We start from the raw sequence: 27,371 nt of genomic DNA on the forward strand, positions 1-27,371 counted from the left end.
GCAAAACTACAATTTGGATCTCTTTCTAACACCCATGTTTTCCTGAACAATGTACTGTTTCTAGTTGATAAAGGAGGGAAATGTATGCATCCTTGCCATGCTCATTTGAAAACAGACAACATATCTAAAGATGTATAGAGTAATTGGTTCAGGTCCCAGGGCGTTAACAGTTAAAGGACAGTGATTCTAGGAACCCAGCAAAGACTCAGGGTCATGAAGAGGATTCACTTATCTCGGAAATGAAATAATCACAGGTGATGTGAACTTAGTGTGTAACTAACAAAATAGGAAGAATATGTTTAATATAGTATGGCATATTCCTTAATTACAATTATTTTATTATTTCTTACAGAAAACATACAAATAAAAGTCCTTAAAAGAATAATCTCATTTAAATATAAAGCATCATTCTAGATGTCTGCCAGTGTATACTACATTACTAATGTATTCTAGATGTCTGCCAGTGTATACTACATTACTAATCAACCACTATTTACTCTGAAATTGAGGTAACACAGCCTGAGGCAACAAAATGCTCTGAGAGTTACTGAAACGTTTATCTCCTTTCACAAAGCAAATCAAAAGCAATGACATTACACAACAAAATAAGCAATTTAAGTTTTAAGAAAAGTGGTACATGATACAGTAAATAGATTGCCAAAAATGAAATTGCCAATAACATAAATTTCTCTCACTTTGTTATATTGTATATAAAAAAGGACACTAAGCGGCAAAATTATCCAACTGCAGACCTAAAATACTTAACGAGGTCTAAATTTCAGAGTGACAAAAACACCCGCCCAACTCTGTCTCTATCAAAACAAATATATTATGTAAGAAAGAGTCCCCTTTAAATATATATATGTATATATAGCCATGTTATACTGTTAATTAAACCCACAGTTCTATTTATTTAAATAAGAATTAAATAAACTGCCCAAATGCTTATTTTCATTTCACAAAACATAAAGTATTTCAAATCACAACTTCAGGGTGGTATACTGAATACACTGGTTCCTTAGACAGCATCAACAAGCATATTTTTAAGAATATATTTTCATCTATAGGCCAGGTAAAGTTTTATTAAATGATAAACATTTTTTAACAGTGCAGAAATACAAGTTTCAAAAACAAATACATTCAGAAGATCTGCTGTTCAAATAATATTTTTTCAAAACCAGGTGGAGGCGTATGATAAAATTCACTGAACTGGCAATCCAAAATTGCACTGTCATCAACTAAAGGATACAAAAAGAAAGAAAATAAATTAGAAACAAACACTTTAATTTGAATGAATACATAATTATAAAATAAAATAAACTGTCTCCATAATACTACAATATTAATAGGTAAGAAGAATAAATATATCTGCTGTCCCTGATACAAAACATAATCCTATGGGTAAAAACAGCCACAACAAAAATCAAAATCTGTCAAAAACATTGGAAGGATATATATAAAAATATTATTAATTCTCTCAAGAGGATGTGAATATGAGTAATTTTTTTCTTATTTGCTTATCTGTATTTTCTCAATTGTATACAATTAAGATATATATATTTTTTAAATGTTTAACTTTGGAAAAGTATAGATTCACAGGAAGTTGCAAAAATGTTAAGAGTCCAGTGCACCCTTTGTCCAGTTTGCCCCAGCGGTAACATCTTACATAACTACAGCTCAACATCCAAACCAGGAAACTGACACTGGCGCACTACTGTGAACTAGACTGCAGGCCTTACTCAGCTTCAAAATGTTTTTACCAGCATTTACTCAAGAGAAATGAATGTGTATATCCAAAGACATATTTTCAAATGTTCACGATAGCTTTATTTGTAATCGCCCCACACTGGAAACAAGCCTAATGTCCATCAACTGGTGAAGGATAAAGAAATTGTGATATATCCACACAGTGCTACACTTCTCAGCAATAAAAACTGATGAATTATTGATATATGCTACAGCATAAATGAATCTTCAAATAATTTTGCTGAGTGAAAGAAGCCAGACCAAAAGAAAAGACCATATGATTTTGTTAATATAATACTCCAGAAAATGCAGGCTAATCTGTAGTGACAGAAAGCAGATCAGTGGTTGTTTGGTTGGGGCTGGGGTAGGGAGAGGTGAGTAGGATATAAAAGGCAGAAGGAAAGCTTTGGGGTGGTGAGTATGTTCATTAACTTGACCCCGGTGATGACAAAACAAAACATGACCGTAAAGTAAAGCAAGTAAATAATTAGCACTGCCATCCAACAGTGATTACTCCCCCTGGGAGAGGAATGTAGCTGTGGTGCGGGCTGCATCTGGGCCAAGAAAATGTTCTATTTCTTGATCTAAGTCGTAATAATGTGGGTGTTCACTCGATAGCTATTTTTTTTTTTTTTTTTGAGACGAAGTCTCGCTCTGTTGCCCAGGCTGGAGTGCAGTGGCTGGATCTCAGCTCACTGCAAGCTCTGCCTCCCGGGTTTACGCCATTCTCCTGCCTCAGCCTCCCGAGTAGCTGGGACTACAGGCACCCGCCACCTCGCCCGGCTAGTTTTTTGTATTTTTTTAGTAGAGATGGGGTTTCTTCATGTTAGCCAGGATGGTCTCCAACTCCTGACCTCGTGATCCGCCCGTCTCGGCCTCCCAAAGTGCTGGGATTACAGGCTTGAGCCACCGCGCCTGGCCAATAGCTGTTTGTTAAATTGCACATATAAGTTTAATGCACGTTACTATATACTTTATATTTCAGCATAAATGCAGAAAAAAATGTAAATACTGGATTTGACATTCATGAAGTCACTAGTGATTTTAACAAGGGTGGTTTCAATGAGTGGTGTAATGGCAGCCGGATGGGGTTGGAGAACAAACGAACAATAACAATAAAGGTGTCAAATGCTCTACCCCCTGAGCTAGTCAAGTAATCTATACAAGAAACCCCCTGTGACACCAGTTTACCTGTGTAACAAACCCTCACAGGTACCCCCTAACCTAAATGTTAAAAAAAAAAAAAAAAGAAACAAAAACAATAAAGATGGCGGATGTAGGTTATTCTAGAAGAAATGTGGCCATCCGGGGAAGGGGAAACACAGGACTAGTGAGGGATGCATGCCCAAAGAAGGGTGTTTGGGATGGGACTCAATGTTTATAAGCAGTGAAAAGGGAGGCCCATGACATGAGATATCAATGAAAAAACTGTCAAAGTGACATTCCAGAGTTGGGGAGTTTGGAACCCAGACTACAGATAAGAGTGTCTGCAACATGCAGAGCACCACTTCTGAGATGAGATGGAAAGAAGGCAGGACTGGACTTGAAGAGAGAGGGAAGCTGGAGTTCACTTGTGATCGTCTGTTTTTTGTAAAGTAGAAGGCAAGGCATTTTCAAAGGATGAATAGAGAATGCAAGAAGCACAGAATGCACAGACATGCACAAAGAATTGCTGAAAATTATTGAGAACTCAGATTAGGCTGGAAGTCGTAACTTTGTTTGTTTGTTTGTTTGTTTTTGTCTTTTTTTTTGAGACGGAGTCTCGCTCTATCACCCAGGCTGGAGGGCAGTGGTGCGATCTCGGCTCACTGCAAACTCCGCCTCCTGGATTCACGCCATTCTCCTGTCTCAGCCTCCTGAGGAGCTGGGACTACAGGCGCCCGCCACTACGCCCGGCTAATTTTTTGTATTTTTACTAGAGATGGGGTTTCATCATGTTAGCCAGGATGGTCTTGATCTCCTGACCTCGTGATCTGCCCACCTCGGCCTCCCAAAGTGCTGGGATTACAGGCGTGAGCCACCGTGCCCGGCCAGGAAGTCATAACTTTGTAACCACACTTCTTCAATGTTATGCAGTCTTTTTCTCTCTATAGGTTAAGTGTAAGAAGAGACAAAATGAATGATTGGATTGATCAAGGATTAGGGATAGAAGGCAAAAGGGTACGGGGATTTAAGTTTCATGTTTATCTTTGACAAGATCAGGCTATTAAAATACTTGGTTTAATTGGACTGATTTATGAGTTCAATTTATGAAATATAATTTAGTATCTATAACCTTAGTACATTACAAATAATGTTGAATAAAAGAAACAGCTTAGAGCATTAAACTTATTTGCTACAGTTAACTTGTATAACTCACTCTACTGATATTTATTTTATTTCTCAGGCTAACCTATTTCAAATATCAAGCTAAATTTCCATTTACTCAAGTAAATAAAAGAATTGCTCTTAGGCTTACCCAATATGCAACACTAAACTGAGTTTTAAAATACACATTTACATGCAAGGACACAGAAGGTAAAATGACTGAAAAGTAATTTTAGGAGAAAAGAAGGCTAATGAAAACCTTAAACTAAAAGGTAATCACAAGCTTTGGCTATTATCATATTATTATATCTGTTATTGTATATTTCTTTTTTTTTTTTTTTTTTTTTTTGAGACGGAGTCTCGCTCTGTCGCCCAGGCTGGAGTGCAGTGGCCAGATCTCAGCTCACTGCAAGCTCCGCCTCCCGGGTTCCCGCCATTCTCCTGCCTCAGCCTCCTGAGTAGCTGGGACCACAGGCGCCACCTCGCCCGGCTAATTTTTTGTGTTTTTAGTAAAGACGGGGTTTCGCCGTGTTAGCCAGGATGGTCTCGATCTCCTGACCTTGTGATCCGCCCGTCTTGGCCTCCCAAAGTGCTGGGATTACAGGCTTGAGCCACCGCGCCCGGCCTGTTATTGTATATTTCTGACATCCCAGTTTGTCATCATTGATACTGCTATTTTAATTTTATTTTGCTTTTGAGACAGGGTCTTACTCTGGTGCCAAGGCTGGAGTGCAGTGGCATGATCACTGCTCACAGGAGACTTGATCTCCCACGCTCAAGAGATCCTCTCAGCTCAGCCTCCCAAGTAGCTGGAACTACAGGCACGCACAACTACACCTGGATAATTTTAAAATTTTTTGTAGAGACGGGTTCTCATTATGTTGCTCAAGGCTGGTTCTCAACTCCTGGACTCGAGCAACCCTCTTACCTCAGCCTCCCAAAGTGCTGGGATTACAGGCATGAGTTATTTCACCAGTGCTGCTTTTACAGTAAACTACAAAACATTTAATTAGTTCTTTTTTTTTTTTTGAGATGGAGTCTTGCTCTGTCACCCCAGCTGGAGCACAGTGGTATGATCTCGGCTCACTGCAACCTCTGCCTCCTGGGTTCAAGCGATTCTTCTGCCTCACCCTCCTGAGGAGTTGCGATTACAGGTGTGTGCCATCACACCCGGTTTCACCATGTTGGTCAGGCTAGTCTTGAACTCCTGACCTCAAATGACCCACCTGTCTCAGCCTCCCAAACTGCTGGAATTACAGCCTTGAGCCACTGTGCCTGGCGTAATTAGTTCTTTTTCTTTCCTTTTTTTTTTTTTTTTTTGTGGAGACGAAGTCTTGCTCTGTCACCCAGGCTGGAGTGCAATGGCACGATCTCAGCTCACTGCAACCTCCAGCTCCCGGGTTCAAGCGATTTTCCTGTCTCAGCCTCCCATGTAACTGGGATTACAGGAGTGCGCTACCATGCCTGGCTAATTTTTTATGTTTTTACTAGAGATAGGGTTTCACGATGTTGGCTAGGCTGGTCTCAAACTCCTGACCTCAAGTGATCCTTCGGCTTCGGCCTCTCAAAGTGTTGGGATTATAGGTGTGAGCCACCTTGCCGGTCCTAATTAGTTCTTATTATAACCCAAATTTAAGAACTTAAATGAGAAAATATTTTTAGACTTACTAAAACTACAGGCAGAAAAATCATATACCTGTTTATTTAAAGTTGATGATATAAAATAGGCTGGGCAGTGACTCATGCCTGTAATCCCAGCACTTTGGGAGGTCGAGGTGGGCAGATCACTTGAACTCAGGAGTTGGAGATCAGCCTGGCCAACATGGTGAAACCCTGTCTCTAGCAAAAATACAAAAGTTGGCCAGGCGCTCATGCCTATAATCCCAGCACTTTGGAAAGCCAAGGCAAGCAGATCACGAGGTCAAGAGATCGAGACCACGCTCGCTGGCCAACATGGTGAAACCCCCTCTCTACTAAAAATACAAAAATGAGCTGGGCGTGGTGGTGCGCGCCTGTAGTCCCATCTACTCAGGAGGCTGAGGCAGGAGAACCGCTTCAACCCGGGAGGCAGAGGTTTCAGTGAGCCGAGATCGCGCCACTGCACTCCAGCCTAGTGACGGAGCGAGATTCTGTCTCAAAACAAAACAAAACAAAACAAAAAAACCCAAAAGTTAGCAGGGCGTGGTGATACACACCTGTAATCCCAGCTACTCTGGCGGCTGAGGCACGAGAATAGCTTGAACCCAGGAGGTGGAGGCAGCAGTGAGCCGAGATCACAACATTGCACTCCAGTCTGGGTGACAGAGCGAGACACTCTGTCTCAAAAAAAAAAAAAAAAAAAAAGTTGATAATATAAAAAATGAAGCAGAATGGATAAAGACATTGTGGTTATGTTTTTCTAAAAAAAAAGAGAGAAAGAGAGAGAGCTTTTTTTAGAGATATGAATAAAACATTTATGAATAAAATTATATATTATCTGGCATTTGCCTCAAAATAATCCAAGGAGGGTAAGTGAAGAACAATAGCAGCGTTGGGGGTTGGGGGGGTGTAGATGAAACTCAACTGGCTCCAAGTTGATAACTGTTTGAAGCTGGCTGATGGGTATATGAGGGTTTATTATACTATTCTTTTTACTTTTGTACATGTTTGGAATTTTCTATAATAAAAATTAAGGTAGGCCAGATGTGGTGGTTCATGCCTGTAATCCCAATAGTGGTGCACACTTGTAGTCCCAGCTACTGGGGTTGCTGAGGCAGGAGGATTGCTTGAACCCAGGAGTTTGAGGCTGCAGTGAGCTGTGATCGAGCCACTGCACTCCAGCCTGGGGGACAGAGCAAGACTCTGTTGCAAAAAAAAAAAAAAAAAAAAAAAAATTAAAGTAATTAAGTGGTATAGAGTCATCTCTCAAGCAGCCCAAGTCTTGGAGGGACACACTTGTATAGAAATAATAGCACTTATACACATGCGACTACCAAAGCAAAACAATCAGTATGAAACTATTCCAAGTCACTATTTCCCTCAGAAAAGTGTTAACGTTTAGGGAATTTTGCAAAGGTTATTAATGCACAGTCTACATAAAATTCCCATCTCTAATTCCAAAATATTATTTATAATTGTTTCCTGGTCATGCAATCATTCCCAATAACTTGCAGAAAAAAATTTCTAAATTCAGTAAAGCTTTTTCAAACTTTCTAAAACATAAAACTACATGTTGAAAAAGGGAGTATGATTATTGCATATTTAAGTATAATCATTGTAGTTAGCAAGTTTTTTTTAAATACATGGGGAACAGAAACTATCCTTAATCTTGCAAAGTGGGATTGTAATATCCTACTGACTACATTCCATATAAAAAGGTCCTTATGGCCGGGCATGGTGACTCACGCCTGTAATCCCAGCACTTTGGGAGGCCAAGGCGGGTGGATCATCTGAGGTCAGGAGTTCAAGACCAGCCTGGCTAACATGGTGAAACCCCATTTCTACTAAAAATACAAAAAGTAGCCAGGCATGGTGGCAGGCACCTGTAATCCCAGCTACTCGAGAGGCTGAGGCAGGAGAATCTCTTGAACCCAGGAAGTGGAGGTTGCAGTGAGCCGAGATTGTGCCACTGTACTCCGGGCTGGGTGAAGAGTGAGACTCCATCTCAAACAATAAATAAATAAATAAAATAAAAAGGTCCTTATTAACAGTGTGTCCAGATTTCTAGATGATAGCTATAAAAGTAACATACATGCTGATATGGTTTGGCTGTGTCCCCACTCAAATCTCATCTTGAATTATAGTTCCCATATTCCCCACGTGTTGTGGAGGGACCCGGTGGGAGGTAATTGAATCATGGGGGTGGTTACGTTCATGCTGTTCTTGTAATAGTGAGTGAGTTCTCTCAAGATCTGATGGTTTTATAAGGGGCTTTCCCCCACTTCGCTCAATCTTCTCCTTCCCACTGCTATGTGAAGAAGGATGTGTTTGCTTCCCCTTCTGCCATGATTGTAAGTTTCCTGAGGCCTCCCCAGCTCTGCAGAACTGTGAGTCAATTAAACCTCTTTCCTTTATAAATTACCCAGTCTTGGGTATGTGTTTATAGCAGTATGAAAATGGACTGATACACATGCCAAACAAAAGTTTATATCTAATAATACACTAGAAATATTTCAGCTTACCATAAACAACTGGATACACTGTCCCTCGTATACCTGATGCTGGACAATGCATGTTTTTTCCATTCAAGTATACATTTAACTCAACATGGTCATATGTAATACCCTAGGAAGGAAAAAACAGAAATGTTCCATAAAAGCTGAGCTGTCAGAAAGCATTGACTGGGAAGTATGGAAACACAAAAAGCTAAGCATAGGTTGACAATGATTTTCATTAAGGGTTGACAATTTGGTAGAATTCTACTTGAACTGAGCTAAAAAAATTAGCAGTGATTATGAGGGGGGATAAAGTCAGGTAACATCCCAAGAGTCCACATTAGAGGTAAAAGATTAAGGTAAAACTGAACTAGGATTCAGTTTAAATCCTAGAATTATATTTGTATAATCTGGATTTTATATTTTGAATGCTAAGATAATGTAAGTACTACATACCATGAATAGATAAAACTTTCACACTCATACAGAAAACACTGCTCTCTCTCTACAGAATTTGATCTTAAGAAGGAAAAACAAAGGTTTTTATCACTGTCAGGACTTACTACCTGTCACTGTTTCCAAATTTTGAAGAAACATCTCTATACAATTTATTTCCAGAAGGAAATAACACATTTCTACATCTCCTTACCCTGGTTTCAAATTTGTCAAGTGTATAATCAAGGAAAAGCTGGTGTTTACAACTGAATAAAATTGGTAATTAGTTTCAAGTTAAAAAATAGAAAAATAACAGCTCAAATGATCTAAAAAACAATGTAATAAAAATTAATCGGTACACTATTGATGGCAAAAATCACAATTAGTGATATTAATAATAATTGTTAAAATGCTAGAAAAGACTTAGCCCATATTATATACCAATAGTGCTACTATTCTAGGCAGTTCATATTTACTCATTTAATCCCCACAAGAAGACAGTATTATTATCCCCATTTTACAGATGAGGTAGCTAAAGCACAGAAAGATTAAGTAATTTACCTAAGGCTGCACAGCTAGGAAGTGGAAAAGCTGTGATTTAAATCCATGCAGTATGATTTCAGAATACTTACTTTTAATCACAATACCTCTCTCTAAATCACCATGCCTCTCTTTTTTTTTTTTTTTTTTTTTTTTTTGAGACAGAGTCTCGCTCTGTCGCCCAGGCTGGAGTGCAGTGGCCGGATCTCAGCTCACTGCAAGCTCCGCTTCCCGGGTTCACGCCATTCTCCTGCCTCAGCCTCCCGACTAGCTGGGACTACAGGCGCCCGCCACCTCGCCCGGCTAGTTTTTTGTATTTTTTTAGTAGAGACGGGGTTTCACCGTGTTAGCCAGGATGGTCTCGATCTCCCGACCTCGTGATCCGCCCGTCTCGGCCTCCCAAAGTGCTGGGATTACAGGCTTGAGCCACCGCGCCCGGCCCATGCCTCTCTTTAAACACTTGTTCTTAATCACCATATCTCTCTTTAAAACTTTATACAATAGCTACTGATAACAAAAAGAGATCTTTCCCTTGAAAGACAGCAGAGATCTTTCAATAGAGACGTCATCATAGACCAACAAGCAAACCACTTCAAGGATTTCAGGATTTCTGACTGTAGAAAAATTCTACCAAGTTAAAAGCTTTTTAGAGGTAAAAAAGATTTTATAGATCATCTTAGTCTTAATTCTCTCTCTTTAAAAGCAAGACAGCAAAAGCCCAGAGAAGCTAATGTGGTAAGTGCTATGAAAGATTATCAATTCTTAGCAAAGCCAGGGTTAACTTAAACAATTATTAATAATTAAGGAATATTGAGAAAGATAAATAGTACATAGATTGCCTTTGTTTCACTTTAGTTTGTGTCTTTAGATATAGTAATAAAGCTAACTGATGGCTGGGATTCACTTTTCTAATGAAAAAGTCTGTTTTCATTTTAAAAAACAAAAACTTAATTACATAAAAAAAGAAAGTATGTTACTCTCATTATGGGACTACCAGAAATCTAGCAGTTCACATCAGTGAGGCTGTAATCCAGGCACCTTCATCCCCCAGTGGCCGATCGCAAACAAACAAGTTTTGTTTTTGTTTTTGAGAGAGTCTCATTCTGTCACCCGGGCTGGAATGCAATGGCATGATGTTGGCTCACCGCAACCTCCGCTTCCCGGGTTCAGGAGATTCTCCTGCCTCAGCCTCCCAAGTAGCTGGGATTACAGGCGCCCGCCACCATGCCTGGCTAATTTTTGTATTTTTAGTAGAGATGGCATTTCACCATGTTGGCCAGGCTGGTCTTGAACTCCTGACCTCAAATGATCTGCCCGCCTTGGCCTCCCAAAGTGCGGAGATTACAGGTGTGAGCCACCGCACCCAGCATCAAACAAGCAAGTATTAAACCCAAGCCTGCAGCAGCAAGATCCCAGTACCAAAGAAGAGAGGAAGGATGTGAGAAGTCCCACCTCCAGTATAGTTTAGTTCAAGTATTTTCTTTCCTTTTTTTTTTTGAGACTAGGTCTCACTCTGTCGCCCAGGCTGGAATGCAGTGGTGTGATCTTGGCTCAGTGTGATACGCCCGCCTCAGCCTCCCAAAGTGCTGGGATTACAGGCATGTGCCACTGTGATGGGCCAGTTCAAGTATTTTCTAACCTAATCTATTCTATGATGAAGAAACTGGGTTTGACTCTGCCAAAATAATAGCAAAATATACTGTATGCTCTATGTCTTCATTAATAATTGTGTGCAGGTTACTGAACAGATTCTGAAATTAGACTGCTTCAGGTACGATCTTGGTTTTTGTTTTTGTTTTTGAGACAAGGTCTTGCTCTGTGGCCCACGCTGGGTGGAGTGCAGCGGCAGGATCATGGCTCACTGCCGCGTTTATCTCCTGGGCTGAAGCGTTTCTCTCACCTCAGCCTTCCAAGTAGTTGGAACTACAGCGGCACGCCACTATGCCCAGCTAATTTTCTTTTTAAATTTTATTTATTTATTTATTTATTTATTTATTTATTTATTTATAGAGATGGGGTCTCACTATGTTTCCCAGGCTGGTCTCAAATTCCTGAGCTCAAGGGATCCTTCTGCCTTGGCCTCTCAAAGTGCTAGGATTACAGGCATAAGCCATAGTACCTGGCCAAGCTATATAGTCTCATAATTAACTCACATAAGAAGTTACTTAACTTCTCTTAATCTGTAAAATGGGGATAATACTACCACTACTGTAACGGGCACGGTGGCTCACGCCTGTAATCTCAGGACTCTGGGAGGCCGAGGCGGGTAGATCACCTGAGATCAGGAGTTCCAGACCAGCCTGACCAACATGGCAAAACCCTGTCTCTACTAAAAACACAAAAAAATTAGCCAGGAGTGGTGGCAGGCACCTGTAATCACAGCTACTTGAGACTGAGGCAGGGGAATTGCTTGAACCTCGGAGGGGAAGCTTGCAGTGAGCTGAGACTGCACCATTGCACGTCAGCTGGGCAACAAGAGCAAAAATCCATCTCAAAAAAAAAAATAATAATAATAATACCTATTTCAAAAGGCCATTATGAGCATTAAACAATTTAATCCTTGCCAGGCACTTAGAACAGTGCCCATAATAAATACTTAGGTCTGGGCATGGTGGCTCATGCCTGTAATCCCAGCACTTTGGGAGGCCAAGGTGGGCGGATCACGAGGTCAGGAGTTTGAGACCAGCCTGTCCAATATGGTAAAACCCCATCTCTACTAAAAAATACAAAAATTTAGCCAGGCGTGGTGGCACGCACCTGTAGTGCCAGCTACTCGAGAGGCTGAGACAGGAGCATTGCTTGAATCCAGGAGGTGGAGGCTGCAGTGAGCCGAGATGGTGCCACTGCAATCCAGCCTGGGCAACAGAGTGAGACTCCATCTCAAAAAATAAATAAATAAATAAATAAATAAATAAAGGCTTAGAAGTGTTCGTTATTGTTATTATTAGAGTGTTTATAAGACTTCTCTAAAATTAAACTGATAAATGCATGTTAAAATGAAATTTGAACTTTTCAGAATTATATGTATAAGGAGAAAGTAGGCCGGGCACGGTGGCTTACACCTGTAATCCCAGCACTTTGGGAGGCCAAGGCAGGCAGATCATGAGGTCAGGAGTTGGAGACCATCCTGGCAAACATGGTGAAACCCCGTCTCTAGTAAAAAAATAACAAAAAATTAGCCAGGTGTGGTGGCGGGTGCCTGTAGTCCCAGCTACTCAGGAGGCTGAGGCAGGAGAATGGTATGAACCTGGGAGGTGGAGCTTGCAGTGAGCTGAGATCATGCCACTGCACTCTAGCCTGGGCGACAGAGAGAGACTCCGTCTCAAAAAAAAAAAAAAAAAAAAAAGAAAAAGGAGAAAGTAAGCATAAACTGTGTCATGTGTCTCTTTCTAGTTCTGTAGCAGGCTGTGCTGTACTGGGTGATAATCATATGAATATAATCATATAATCATTTGGTTAGATGTTCAGAGCTTATTTTTCTTGATTTCTCCTCAGAGAATGGTACATGACTTTAATTCTAAACACATGAGAATGCTTTTCCTCTCTTATAATCCATTCTACTTATTCCATGCCACCGTTAACAATTTGGTAAAATTTGTTCTCCAGTGTTTGAACTAGGAAGATAAAGTTAAAATGGCAGGGTAATGTTTTTCTTTTCTTGGCTCTGCATGTATTTCATAGTTTTAGTTCTCCTTTTATGAGAATAAGCATGAAAACTTGAAGTCTAATTTAACGACACTGACAGACTAAAAGTGGCATTCTTCAGTCTGTCACATTATGCTATCAGACATTACAATGAATGAAATGAGATAGGAAGGCAGGTAGAAGTTTCAGTTCATCAACAAAGAAAAACATTTGTTACTGATTATCCTTTCTTATGTTTGAATTTCATCTTTTAGGGTAAACAGGTTGACAGCATCAACTTGACTTCAAGATTCTCTTTCAAGAAATCACCATTTGAATAAGGTTGTTCCATATTATGGGCATCTGGTAATGATCTACAAATACAGAACCAGCTATTCAAAAAGAATGGGGAAAAGCAGATTTTTTGAATGGCTTATGCCTTTCATCTCATTTTTTCTTTAGTAAATTCCGGAAAAAAACTTCCAACAATTAAAAACTTACTGTTGTTCATATTTTTTAAATTGCAAAAAAGAGAAGAAAGATCAGGCCATAATTAAAAATCTTAATTTCCACACCTTGCTTAATTCTTTCTAAAATACTGTACTTTTTTATAATTAATTAACCTGGATTTCTCTTATCTGTATCATCTTATTAGAAACTTTCTCTCATGATTCACGGATTCCTCTCAACTTGATATCAGAATTGAGAACCCAAGGTTCGGTGTACAATGGCACCTCGGCTCAAGGAGACTCCAGGACTCTGTTCTCAATCAGTAGCCTGACCTCAGTGGATAGGGAGGGGTTTTGGATATGCAGTGTGGGAGGAAGTATCTGGAAAAGACAGAAAGAAATCTTTGGATTACATTTTCAATGTGCTAGCTTTGTAAAGAGTTAAATATAGCCGGTTAGGAGTAAAAACAGAAAAGTCTTAATAACATGTAACTTTTACTATCCTCTGCTTTCCAAAAAAGAAAAACTTTTCTACAATCAAGCTTTAGGATTTTGAGTTCTGTTCTCTGAAGAGTTTAATTAGGTTAAGTTTAATGAAGATGAACATTTCTGATAAAATGCTGTAATTCTCTAACAGAATTTCATAACAAATTAAGAAATAAATGTGTGGCTAGGTGCGGTGGCTCTGGCCTGTAATCCTAGCACTTTGGGAGGCGGAGGCCGGTGGATCACTTGAGGTCAGGAGTTTGAGACCAGCCTGGCCAACATGGCGAAACCCCATCTCTACTAAAAATACAAAAAAATCAGCCGGGCATGGTGGTGTGTGCCTGTAATCCCAGCTACTCAGAAGGCTGAGGCAGGAGAATAGCTTGAACTTGGGAGGTGGAGGTTGCAGTGAGCCAAAATCATAACACTGCACTACAGCCTAGGTGACAGAGCAAGACTCTAAGAAAAACAAAACAAAACAAAACAAAACAAAATCCAAGAAATAAATGTGAACATTTTCCCTAAGAGATATCCAGCCTCAAAAATATCTAGCATTTTCTAATATAAGCTTCAGCAAACCAAACTTAGAATTGTGGGCCAAGGTTTCTCTAATGTGAGAGAAACAGGAATGTGTGGTCAGCAGCCAGCCTGTCATTAATTCTCCAGAGTAGAAATAAGGGTTCACACTGATTTTCCTGGCCAGTGGCAGCTCTAAAAAGGAGGGGGCACTTGAGTAGGGCACAACATCTATACCAAGTGCTCTCCTGGAAAATGCACCATCTCATTAGATCCAATTCCATTGCTTTGGAATTCAAACCACAAACTCCCAGGCAAAGCTGTAGATACTAAAAGCAGTTCAAGTTTCGTCATTTACAGTGGAAAGCAACTCCATGAAGGAACTCACCACCACGTCTCCTTCCTGTGGAAGACTGTTTGCTGGCAGCCTATTTTTCTCTTCATTGTTGTGGTAAAGGGCTCCATCATTTCTCATCACCAGACTGTGCACATCTCGGCCAAGAGGAATCTGATTCAAGTTAACCTTCTGAGTTGCAACACCAATACCCCAGATTCCTAAAAATATAATAGTTTAAATGCCCTCAAAATCTGAAGACTACAACCATAAACAGAGTTATTTTAAAAGGGAGTATAAACTTTTTAAAGGAAGTACTGTATTATCACTAAATTGTTTTCTATTACTCTTTAAAAAAAATCTTCTTTTAAAAGTAGTTTGCACCAGCCTGGGCAACATGCCCAAACCCTGTCTCTATAAAAAATACAAAAATTAGCTGGACATGTGAGCATGTGCCTGTAACCCCAGCTACTTAGGAGGCTGAGGTGGGAGGATTGTTTGAGCCAGGGAAGTTGAGGTTGCAGTGATCCATGACCATTCCACTGCACTCCGGCCTGAGCAACAGAGCCAGACCCTGTCTCAATAAATAAATAAAATAAAATAAAATAAAATAAAATAAAATAAAATAAAATAAAGTAAAAGTAGTTTGCAAACCATACTATGTTCTCCACAGATGTAATGCAGCCTAGGAGATAAGAGAGTGGGCCCTGGAATTGTGCAAATGAAGATTAAATCTTGACTCTGCTATGTCATCTTGTGCAAATTACCTAACCTTTCTTTGTTCCCTTATCTGTGAACTGAGGATTCTAACAGTACTCACCTCACAAGGTTATGAAAACATACAAGATAATTCAAGTAAAGCACTTGGAACAGTGTAAGTACTCCAAAACATGAGTAGGTAAAGCACACAATAAGTATTCAGAAAATGCTAGCTGTCATCATCATCATTATTATTCTCTCAAAAAGATATTTAAAAAGCTACACATTGAATTTAAATGGCCTGGAATTCAATTTCAAGCTCTCCCTCTGTAAAGTGGGAATATACTGTCTTCAGTTTTTACATCTACAATGAGTGACAAACAATATATGCCATAAGCAATATCATGGAGAGGAGAAATTAACAATAAGGTGTAAAATCATTTTCTTACCCAGTATTTGAAGCCACCACACCCAGCTAATTTTTCTTTTCTTTGTAGAGATGGGGTTGTGCTATGTTGCCCAGGCTGGTCTCAAACTCCTGGCCTTGAGTAATCCTCCTGCCTTAGCCTCTCAAAGCGCTGGAATTACAGGTGTAAGCCACCATGCCCCACTGAAAATCATCATTTAAAACTAATTTAGAGCTAGGCACGGTGGCTTGAGCCTGTAGTCTCAGCTACTGGGGAGGCTGAGGCAGGAGTACTGCTTGAGCCTAGAAGCTCAAGGCTGCACTGAGCTATAATCATGCCACTGCACTCCAGCGTGGGTGACAGAGCAAGACCCCATCTATAAATAAATAAATAAGTAAAACTAATTTAGAAAATAAGCCCTAGGGGGAAATTTCATATCATTCAAGGCTAGTCAAGTAATAGTAAGATTCATTTACTCCACTCTCATTTTCCTATTATCTACCCATATTACTGATGCAGTATTTCACTAGAAGTTTATTTACAATAAAGTTTTTTTTTTTTTTTTTTTTGAGACAGTCTTGTACTGTCGCCCAGGCTGGAGTGCAGTGGCATGATCTTGGCTCACTGTAACCTCCGCCTCCTGGGTTCAAGCGATTCTCCTGCCTCAGCCTCCCAAGTAGCTGGGATTACAGGTGCCCACCACCACGCCCGGCTAATTTTTTGTACTTTTAGTAGAAACGGGGTTTCACTGTGTTGGCCAGACTGGTCTCAAATGCCTGACCTTGCAATCCATCCCCTCAGCCTCCCAAAGTGCTGGATTACAGGTGTGAGCCACCATGCCCAGCCACTTTTTTTTTTTTTTTTTTTTTTTTGAGATGGAGTCTCACTCTGTTGCCCGGGCTGCAGCACAGTGGTACAGTCTCAGCTCACAGAAGCCTCCACCTTCCGGGTTCAGGTAATTCTCTTGCCTCAGCCTCCCGAGTAACTGGGACTACGGGTGCCCACCACCATGCCTGGATGATTTTTGTATCTTTAGTAGAGATGGGGTTTCACCATGTTGGCCAGGCTGATCTTGAACTCCTGGCCTCAGGTGATTCGCCCACCTTGGCCTCCCAAAGTTGTTGGGATTACAGGCATAAGCCACCATGCCCGACCACTTTACAATAAAGCTTTTATTTAAAAAGTTTTCCCATATACAATACAGACACAGTTAACTAACCTATTACAATCACATAGAATTGCTTTACAGTTCAAGAAACTCCATAAATTTTAAAAAGAGAAATATAGACTGTAGACTTCTATCTGAATTATCAAGAAACTCCATAAATTTTAAAAAGAGAAATATAGACTGTAGACTTCTATCTGAATTCTGAATTTGATGACTGCTTCAAAACACTGAATCAGGGTATCTTAATAACTGAGTTAAGAGAAAAACTCTGGCTCACGCCTGTAATCCCAACACTTTGGGAGGCCGAGGAGGGCAGATCGTGAGATCGGGAGTTTGAGATCAGCGTGACCAACATGGTGAAACCCCCGTCTCTACTAAGAATATAAAAATGAGCCGGGCGTGGTGGCGCATCCCTGTAATCCCAGCTACTCAAGAGGCTGAGGCAGGAGAATCGCCTGAACCCGGGAGGTGGAGGTTGCAGTGAGCCGAGATTGCGCTACTGCACTCCAGCCTGGGCAACAGAGCAAGACTCTGTCTCAAAAAAGAAAAAAAAAAAAAAAAGAAAAACTCAGAATCAACAGATTGACTTTAATCCTAAGATAAATAGCAACAGTATATGCTGCTTATATGTTTGACCTTATATGCTTGACCAAACAAGAGGGTTCATCTGGATCCCATTAAAAATACTAGTGTCTTATATTTATACAGCATGTCTTGTCTTAAAACACTTTCATACAAAGAGTTCCCGTGAGGCAGAAAGGGCAGCATCTGTAATACCCATTTTATAGATAAGAAAACTGAACCTGGCCGGGCGCGGTGGCTCAAGCCTGTAATCCCAGCACTTTGGGAGGCCAAGACGGGCGGATCACGAGGTCAGGAGATCGAGACCATCCTGGCTAACACGGTGAAACCCCGCCTCTACTAAAAATACAAAAAAACCCAAAAAAACAAAAAAACAAAAACTAGCCAGGTGAGGTGGCGGGCGCCTGTAGTCCCAGCTACTCGGGAGGTGGAGGCAGGACAATGGTGTAAACCCGGGAGGCGGAGCTTGCAGTGAGCTGAGATCCGGCCACTGTACTCCAGCCTGGGCGGCAGAGCGAGACTCCGTCTCAAAAAAAAAAAAAAAAAAAAGAAAACTGTACCTAATTTAACTAAATTAACTAATTTACCCAGGATCATACAATAAGAAGTGGAAGACCCAGATCTTCTAAGAGTTTGGTGCTTTTATATTACCTTCTGAATCTTTTCTATGTTACAATTTACTCTTAATATTTAGAACAATTAGGACTTTTAATAGTAAAGTACCATTATACCAACCTGTGGACTGGACTTTGAATTCAAAATAGCTTTTGTTTTGATGTAAAGGTGCGCTGGCTAAACAACCTCCTGTTCCACATATTCTTCTTCCATTCTTTACAATAACAACATCTGTTCCTAAATAAAAAATGCAGACACTATGTAAAGTTTTGTATTTTCCTTTTTTTTTTTTTTTTTTTGAGACGGAGTCTTGCTCTGTCGCCCAGGCTGGAGTACAGTGGCATGATCTTGGCTCACTACAACCTCCTCCTCCTGGGTTCAAGTGATTCTCCTGCCTCAGCCTCCCGAGTAGCTGGGACTACAGGCACCCGCCACCATGCCCCACTACATTTTTATATTTTTAGTAGAGACGGGGGTTTCAACATATTGGTCAGGTTGGTCTTGAATTCCTGACCTCGTGATCCACCCACCTTGGCCTCCCAAGGTTCTGGGATTACAGGCGTGAACCACCGCGCCCGGCCAAGTTTTGTATTTTCAATCCAACAATCAGGATTAATTTGTTCAGTTCTAACTCAGTCCACAAAAAATAGGGACACTGTAAGTACTTTGAAATATAGCTGAATTATTTTAAATATTTAATTCACTATTTTTTCCTAACGGAACATTTATAAGTAATATTCATTTGTATGTATAAATTATTTTTATTTTTATTTTTATTTTTTTGAGACGGAGTCTCGCTCTGTCGTCCGGGCTGGAGTGCAGTGGCCGGATCTCAGCTCACTGCAAGCTCTGCCTCCCGGGTTTACGCCATTCTCCTGCCTCAGCCTCCCGAGTAGCTGGGATTAATTAAGCACGCTGGGTACAGTGGTTCACACCTGTAATCCCAGCACTTTGGGAGGCCGAGGTGGGCAGACTGCTTGAGTGCAGGAAGTCGAGACCAGCCTGGGCAACCTTGCAAAACCCCATAACTACAAAAAATACAAAAATTAGCTGGTGTGGTGGCATGAGCCTGTAGTCCCAGCTACTTGGGAGGCTGAGGTGGAAGGATCACTTGAGCCTGGGAGGGAGAGGTTGCAGTGAACTGAGATTGCACCACTGCACTCTAGCCTGGGCGAAAGAAGTAAGTTTTAATTAAGCAGTTTCAAGTAAACTGTAATAACTCTGAATTATTTGGAACGTTTAAAACACTTTTAAGGTAGAAATAGACTAACTCCTTTAATATTTAGCCAGGATACCAATTGATGATTTCATAATTTCTTAATTTAAACCAAAACATAAACACAAGAGACTTTAGTAAATTGGTAGTTTTCAATTCTATTCAAATGAATTAAAACAATTTACTAAAAGCCACCTGAATGCCTACTAAATACAAGCTACTATACTTGTGCATTAGTCATGTAAGAACTGAAGAGTACAGGGAATATGCAAAAGAACACACATCTATGTTGAAGTACCTGACAGTGAAAAACTGCTAACTTTAAGATCTTAAAATGTTTATTAAGATAGCTACTTCAATCACATTGCAAATATGTAAACAAGATTTTAACATTCTTACACACGGTTTATTCTCGTGGAAAATTTTTATTTTAGATGAAACAGCATCTATAGATGAGAGTGAGAAAGAGAGACACTGTCTCCTGATGTGTTCCTAGTACCAACTTGATTTAGGAAAACATGTATATCAGAGAATACACATAATTCTAACATGTAAGAAATAGCCCATACACCAATGCCTATAACTCCCAATACTTGTGGCCACTACTACCACTTTGCTGGCAATAACTGTACCAGCCAAGCAGATCTGAATATTAGAACTGTATGGGACTCTTCCAGAAGGGGTTAAAAAAATTAGGTCATAGTAACAAAAGGCTGAATTCACAGGTAAACAAAATTATTTGGGACAAATACATAAGAGAAATGCAAAATTTTCAGATTCTAACACAATTCTAAACTGGTTAAGACATGCTCTCCCTTCAACAAGGTAAAACTGAGATCCTATTGTATGATTACTAAAAATTCATTAGCATCCTTTTTTTTTTTTCTAATTTAAAAAGTTAACTCCCAAATTCTGGGAAAGCACCTTTATAAATAATTTGCATCTTTCTACTCCATATACCTGCAGTAGTTTCAACTGGAGAGCATCTTCCTTGATGGCAAAGACCATGCAGTGTTTGGCATTGAGCAGCTGCTCATCAAATAAATGATAAAGGATGAATAAATATGCTGGGCTAAGCACTTTGTAGTGGACATGCAGCATCTGTTCCCCTTTTCCTGACGGACTTCCCTCTGGAGATCAAAACAGTTCCAAGAAAGCTGACTATCTCTGCTTCAGGTGTACAACATTTGACCTAGGTTAAGGCAATCAGTGCCCTGCACATTTTTTGTCCACAGTAACTAAGAACTGCTACATGACCTAATCAACTACAATTAGAATCTCAGGACTTTTGCCAGCACAATGGGATAAAACACTCTTGGCCAGGCACGGTGGCTAACAATCCCAGCTCTTTGGGAGGCTGATGCAGGCAGATTACTTGAGGTCAGGAGTTCAAGACCAGCCTGACCAACATGGTGAAACCCCCATCTCTACTAAATATACAAAAATTACCAAGGCGTGGTGGTGGGCGCCTGTAGTCCCAGTTACTCAGGAGGCTGAGACAGGAGAATTACTTGAACCCAGGAGGCGGAGGTAACAGTGAGCCGAGATCAGGCCACTGCACTCCAGCCTGGGTGACAGAGCGAGATTCCCTCCCAAACAAAAAAAAAAAAAAAAAAAAAAAAGAATATTTAGGGTGTTTATGAATCATTAGGGAATCATTTTAAGCTTATCCCATTTCTCTTTTTTTTTTTTTTTTTTTGAGACGGAGTCTCACTCTGTCACCCAGGCTGGAGTGCAGTGGCCAGATCTCAGCTCACTGCAAGCTCCGCCTCCCGGGTTTACGCCATTCTCCTGCCTCAGCCTCCCGAGTAGCTGGGACTACAGGTGCCCGGACCTCGCCCAGCTAGTTTTTTGTATTTCTTAATAGAGACGGGGTTTCACCGTGTTAGCCAGGATGGTCTCGATCTCCTGACCTCGTGATCCGCCCGTCTCGGCCTCCCAAAGTGCTGGGATTACAGGCTTGAGCCACCGCGCCCAGCCCCCATTTCTCTTAAGTACACAAATGTCCTGTATTTGAATCTGTAGTTTTAATGATTGGTACTGCTTAGACAGTCAAGGCAAATTTGAGTACAGCCAGAATGCCGCATAAACATAGCCACAGAGGATGTTTTAAGAAACATAAATTTCCAAATGAGTGGTATCCCTTTCAAAGTAGCTCCCTTGGAAGTCATTTGTTTCTAAAATGTCAACTCACAATTAAAAGCCAAAGATATGGCATCAATGATAATACTTACAAAAACTATGCCATAGAAAATTACAAAAGAGGAATTCCAAAGTGGTTTTAAGTAATACAACATCACCAAAATGACAACCCTGAGAGATAATCACTTGAAGTATACAGACAATTTTATTTTAAAAAATCATATTTCTTAGGTTATTTAATATAATAATGTTTCACACAACCAAATCCATGTGTTTCTAGTTTCAAGTCAAGATCAATCCATGCTCTTCTAACTCAACAACCCTTTTCTTTCATTTTATTCAGGTTCTCAAATCAGGCTCCTCTGTGATTGAATAATTTAAGTTTACAGAAAGGCTAAGAAAAAGCTTCCTGGCCAGGCGCGGTGGCTCATGCCTGTAATCCCATCCCTTTGGGAGGCTGAGGCAGGCAAATCACGAGGTCCGGAGTTCGAGACCAGCCTGACCAACATGGTGAAACCCCGCCTCTAGTAAAAATACAAAAATTAGCGGGGTGTGGTGGTGGGTGTCTGTAATCCCAGTTACTCAAGAGGCTGAGTCAGGAGAATCACTTGAACCCGGGAGGCGGAGGTTGCAGTGAGCCGAGATTGTGCCACTGCACTCCAGCCTGGGCAACAACAGTGAAACTCCGTCTCAAAAAAAAAAAAGAAAAGAAAAGAAAAGAAAAGAATAAAAGAAAAAACTTCCATGCAGTTAGAAAATCTGGAGATGACATTACTCTATTTCATCCAATTAGTAGCTGACAGTTGCTGGACAGCTTTGGAGAAATAAAACATAGTGGAATGAGTATATCTGACCAGCTCTTCCTAGAGGAAGCAGACGCCAGAGAAAAGGAATGCTTCAAAGAGCAGACTGCAGTAATTCAAGAGTCTAACAGTAAAGATAAGAAGTGCTGCAGCTGATCATGAGTTCCAGGAACTATGTACGGTTGTCCTTCACTATATTCTAAGCACTTATAACAATGCCTGCCACCTGATAGTTGCTTAATAAATATTACTTCAGTAAATGAGTAACTGAAATGGAAATATTTTCTGGGGAAAACTATAGGATTTGAACTCCATCGTCTATAAATGATGATGGATAAAAAATAATTTAAAGATTACTTATGTATTAAGGATATGTGCTACATTTGGGAGATCTAAGAATTAAAAGTAAATACACACGTACAAGGTGATTACATAATTATCACATTTAGTATGTGTTATACAAAAATGTAGTGGGCAGAGTGTTTCCAGAATTATTAGGAATCTGGGCAAGAGAGGGTTTTATCATAAATATTAAGAAGTGCCTTTTTATTTCAAGGCACTGTCCTTTAAACAGTCAGAAATGTGTGAAAAATCAAAAGTGCAGAAGTATAGTTAGAATAAAATAATCCACAAAACACATTACTCTAACTGAAATAAGTATATTGGGAAATCTCTCCTTCTAGAACCACATTCCAGAAGCATGAAACTACCTGGGAAAAGTCTAAGAACAGAAATAAGGTAGTGAAAGAGGCTATGACAGGAGAGGAAGAATGTTAGATAAATTATATGGATTGGAATTAAAAGGATAAAGCAGATGCAAAGGAGCAAAGTGCTATTTTATTTTGCAACAGCTTGACCTGTAGGGAAGAGACCCATCAGATGAAATTACAGTACCTCTAACAATGACTAAGGAGTCGGGCAAGGGGAGGTTTTAGTTGAAATGGCAAGTTCTGACCTGAGGTGCGACTTCAGACTTCTGCAGTCTGCCTCGTTTTGACTTTAAGTGATAGGAAAATTACTTCCAATAATACAGGCTTCAACCTATAAATGATGGGGCTCAAGAGACCCGACCGACAGTCAGGGCAGGAGGAGGAGCAAAACCGGACCTACAAGCATTCTGAAAATGTGTAGGTTTTGACTGGGGCGCGCCAGGAGGGCACTCTCCGCCCCCTCGCCTGGGGACGTGTGACATCTCCGGAGGAAGCCCTCGGAGTTCCTGTGAAAATGGGAGGTCCACACGCCCACTTGCGATGACAGACACAGAGAGGGCTGCGCAGCCTTGAACACAGAACCGGGCCCAGTTTGAGTCCGCCGGCGTCTGGAAAGATCTGTGAGACGAAATGGTGTCGGGGCAGCGTCGCCTGCGCGGCGGGGCAGCGTGGGGACCCTCTGACCCTGCAGGTCCCCCTGCCCGCCGCGCCCGGCCCCCGTGAGCCGTTGGGTCTGGGGAAGGGAGGGCCCTTACCCATGTGCTGCGTATCCAGCTGCACGGCCGGCATCTCCTTCAGAGGGATGTGGCCAGTCCCGCCGTCTCTGCAGCACCGCAGGCAGCACAACACCGAGGTGGCCATCGCGCAGGGACCACCAACTCCGTCGCCGTCCCTAGACAGAGACGACACCGCCCCCCGCCGCTCCGCTCTGTCTCCTGCCCCCGCCCGAGCGCTGGACTTGTCTGTGTGGAGCTCGGAGGCCGGTACAGCGACACCCTAGGCCGGGAGGGCGCAATGCAGGCTGAGGTTAGGCCGGCCTGCGAGGAAGACGCGGAGAATCAAAGGGGCGGGGGAGGGACCAGACAGGGCGAGCGGCGGGGCGGGGCCGGGGAGACGGGTGGGGCTAGTGGCGCGCGGAGGCGAGGCAGGGGGCGTGGCGTGGCCGGCCTGAGGCTGTGGGACGCCGTGCGCCTGCGCACCAGCTGGTTCTTCCTCTTGGGCTGTTTCGCGCACGCCCTCAGCGCTGACAGGTGAGTGGGGCTGTCTGTCCCTCAGTACTCTCAGGGGTTTTCCAGTGCAGAATTTTTAAAACGCAGCACCCCTTGGTCCCGGTCTCGACATTATTTCTATGGACGGATTGACAGAAGCGAATCAGTTTGGGGGAAAGGGGAGCTAATGGAAATGACTTCCGAGGTTTCCCTCCGCGGGCCCAGGTTGAGCAGGCTTTGCCACCACGGAGAGCCCCCGTCTCCCTGCCGTGGCTGGTTTCCCTCACATCCTAAATAGACTCACGAGGGCCCCAGGAGTAATGCGTGTTAGTGACTGCACTGTGGATGTGCACCGGGGCTCACGCGGGCCCTAATGCATTTTCGGTGCGGAGACGCGCTCTACCTGGCTGGGCAGTCCGGGGCGCGCGGGAGGCCCCTGGGAGCACACCACTGGGGCGGGGTCGGAGGCGATTCGTGACCTGCCTCTTCCAAGCTCCCCCTGTCTGGTGCACTGAGGGTTCCGAGGAATGTGACGGGAACCCTGGAGGCTGCGGGAAGCCTGCTGGGTCCCGAGGGAAGCCTTCGGCTCCTACCGTCCGCTCCTTCGTGCTTCCACACAGGAGGCCGTCACCTGTCATCTCCTTCCCCACTTAGATCATTCTTCTGTAGTAGATTTTACATCTTCAGGCCGGGTGCGGTGGCTCATGCCTGTAATCCCAGCACTTGGGAGACCGAGGTGGGCGGATCACCTGAGGTCAGGAGTTCGAGACCAGGATGGCAAACAGGGTGAAACCCCGTCTCTACTAAAAATACAAAAATTAGCCGGGTGCGGTGGTGCACACCTGTAATCCCAGCCACTCAGGAGGTTGTGGCACGAGAATCACTTAAACCCGGGAGGCGGAGGTTACAGTGAGCCTAGATCGCGCCACTGCGCTCCAGCCTGGGCAATAGAGACTCTGTCTCAAAAAAAAAAAAAAAAAAAAAAAAAAAAAAAAGTAAGATACCACTTGGCGTCCGGAAATGTCTGGGACGACCTTTAGAATCCACCTAGCTCAAACCTCTGTTCCCAGATCAGTTTCATCCTGAAGGCTTCCCTAGAGATGGATCATCAAGTCCTGGGAAACTGGACATAAAACGCCCACTACTTAAATAATGAGTTCCCATACATAACTTTCAGTGACCCGAGTTACAAATGTTTTTTAAAGAGGATTTCTACCTATGCAATGAAGGGAATTTTTCAGGTTCCTGGTTCTGTTTACTGTATACAAACGGTGCTTTCATTACAATACTAAGGGAAAGTTTTGTACGTTGAAATTGTTACCATAGAATTAATAACCAAGGTGATTATTAAACTGATTGAGGGTTGGTCCTTTCCCCCGTTGCGTATACAGTACGTTCTTGGTAATCATTTCACATGAGAAATTCTCTTTTACGGAAACCTTTATCCTTATGCTGGGAATTAAGTGCTTTGATTTTCCCGCCCCCCGCTCCCCAGCAACGGGAAGTGCTGGGGGCGGGGCGGGGGGTGAGAATTTGAACAGAATGTTGGAGAGACAAAATTTTTCTACCGTTCATATATATATATTGTTGAATTATTTCAAGATTTCAAGGTCAGTATTGTCCCCATTTTATAGGTGAAGAAATAGGCCTAGAGGTACTAAACTTTACAACTTCAGATGAGCAGGAGGTAAACAGGATTCAAGGCTTACCAGTCTGATTCCTGTTAAAAGAAAAACTTCAGCTGAACTAAATTTAAAGGAGTTAAACTGAGCAATGAACGACTGGGCAGCCCCCAGAATCACAGCAGATTCAGGGAGACTCCAGGAATGCCTCGTGGTCAGAACAAATTTTTAGACAAAAAGAGGGAAGTGACGTACAGAAATTGGCAGTGAGGTACAGAAACAGCTGCATTGGTTACAGGTGGGTGTTTGCCTTATTTGAACACAGTTTGAACAATCAGCAGCGTATGACTGGTTGAAGTATGGCCGCTGGGATTGGCCAAGACTCAGCTATTGTTACAGGTGCATACCCCTAAATTAGGTTTTCAAGCTTGTCTGCCTATTAACCTAGGTTACAGTTCATACACAAGGACTCAAATACAGAATTACAGAATCCTTCTCAGGCCATATTTATTTTGCTTTAATACTGCTTCTCAAATTCTTTCTAACTCTTATAATTAATGCTACAATCCTCTTGAACAAACTCTCAATTCAAAATGCAGATTTGCCCTTTTTTGTGTGTTTCATTTATCTCCACATTGGATATAAGCTGCCATAATGCATGTATAGACAATAAAATATAATAAAAATTAGTTGTTATAAAAGTTTTGTTCAGAAATATTATTAAAAGAAGTACATGTATTATATATGTAATAAACATTTAGGCCATTCAGGTCAGTCACATCTTCAGTAAAAAGCCAGACGCTAAATGGCCGTGAATTGGACATTACTGTAGAGAGGCAGAAGGGCCATAGTCTTTCCTGGCTGGAAAAGTAATTTGCTGGGGCGCTGCCCGGTGCACTTTGCCCCCATCCTAGCATCTCTAGTGTGCTCAGCAGAATGAAGTTAGCAAAACTGGTTAGCTCCCAAAACAGACTTCCCTGTCTTGGCAGATTAACGCCATCCATGAGCTCACTTTTCCTTCTGATATCTGGGATTCTAATACCCATTCATTATTACTTTCAAAGGAATTATCCTCTTTTTGAAAAGCACAACGTTAAAGATGTTTTGACACTCTTTCACAGCTATCGCTTTAAATAACAATCACAAATAAAGCCAAAAATAGTTTCTGAAGGTCATTTATCTAAGTCAAAAGCAGTAAGAATGACTACTTCAAAAAAAGAGTCTGTCTGCTTCCAAGATATGCCAGGAACTCGAGAACTGAGAACAATAATGTAAAACAATCTTGTAAAGCAAGAGTAATCTAACGTTAGAGTTGAGATTAACGTTATGCTTAAGATTTTCTTTAATGTTTTTTTATGCTAGCTGGACGTCTTCTGTTAGTGAATTTCCCATTCTGTACTGGGTCATATGAAATGAGTTCTTAAAAACTCATTAATCAGTTATTAAACAAAATATTTTTCCTTAGACTAATCCAAACCACATTTGTGATCTTTTAAAAATCAGAAACATTAACAAAAACTCATTTTTCTAAAAACTGACATATTTCTGGAGCCTTAGCCAATTAATTACTATAATTTTGAGTAATAGTAATTGACATTTATGTAGTGCTTATTATTGCCAGGCACTGTT

The 27,371-nt window shown here is 41.5% G+C and overlaps 2 protein-coding genes across 6 annotated transcripts in view; one reads left to right on the forward strand and one right to left on the reverse strand.

The window, feature by feature from the left end:
• Positions 1–317: 317 nt before the first annotated feature.
• On the reverse strand, positions 318–23,855 carry SPRYD7 (SPRY domain containing 7). 4 transcript variants are annotated; one of them, XM_045377054.1, is made up of 5 exons: positions 23,668–23,855; positions 18,162–18,278; positions 14,625–14,791; positions 8,214–8,316; positions 318–1,238 (listed from the first exon to the last, which is right to left on the reverse strand). In XM_045377054.1, the coding sequence occupies exons 1-5, from the start codon at positions 23,771–23,773 to the stop codon at positions 1,141–1,143; spliced, it is 591 nt and encodes a 196-aa protein (XP_045232989.1). In that variant the 5' UTR covers positions 23,774–23,855; the 3' UTR covers positions 318–1,140. The 4 variants fall into 4 exon arrangements, with proteins under 4 accessions (XP_045232989.1, XP_045232992.1, XP_045232990.1 ...); XM_045377057.1 differs by lacking the exon at positions 18,162–18,278; XM_045377055.2 differs by lacking the exon at positions 8,214–8,316.
• Positions 23,856–24,116: 261 nt separating this feature from the next.
• The window catches only part of TRIM13 (tripartite motif containing 13), a 75,749-nt gene continuing 72,494 nt past the window's right edge, over positions 24,117–27,371 (forward strand). For both annotated transcript variants that reach the window (XM_045377052.2, XM_045377053.2), the window contains exon 1: positions 24,117–24,162. The gene's annotated coding sequence lies outside the window, so the exon portion shown is untranslated. The remainder of the gene's footprint in view (positions 24,163–27,371) is intronic.

Source organism: Macaca fascicularis, chromosome 17 (genome assembly GCF_037993035.2).
Source record: "Macaca fascicularis isolate 582-1 chromosome 17, T2T-MFA8v1.1".
Taxonomy (NCBI): Eukaryota; Metazoa; Chordata; class Mammalia; order Primates; family Cercopithecidae; genus Macaca; species Macaca fascicularis.

Coding starts and splice junctions, on each gene's coding strand:
- SPRYD7 (XM_045377054.1), bottom strand. CDS start 23,773: ATGGCCACCTCGGTGTTGTGCTGCCTGCGGTGCTGCAGAGACGGCGGG. Junction 14,792..18,161: donor ATTCAAAGTCCAGTCCACAG/GTTGGTATAATG, acceptor TTATATTTTTAG/GAATCTGGGGTATTGGTGTT. Junction 8,317..14,624: donor CACAGGAAGGAGACGTGGTG/GTGAGTTCCTTC, acceptor TTTCCTTCCTAG/GGTATTACATATGACCATGT.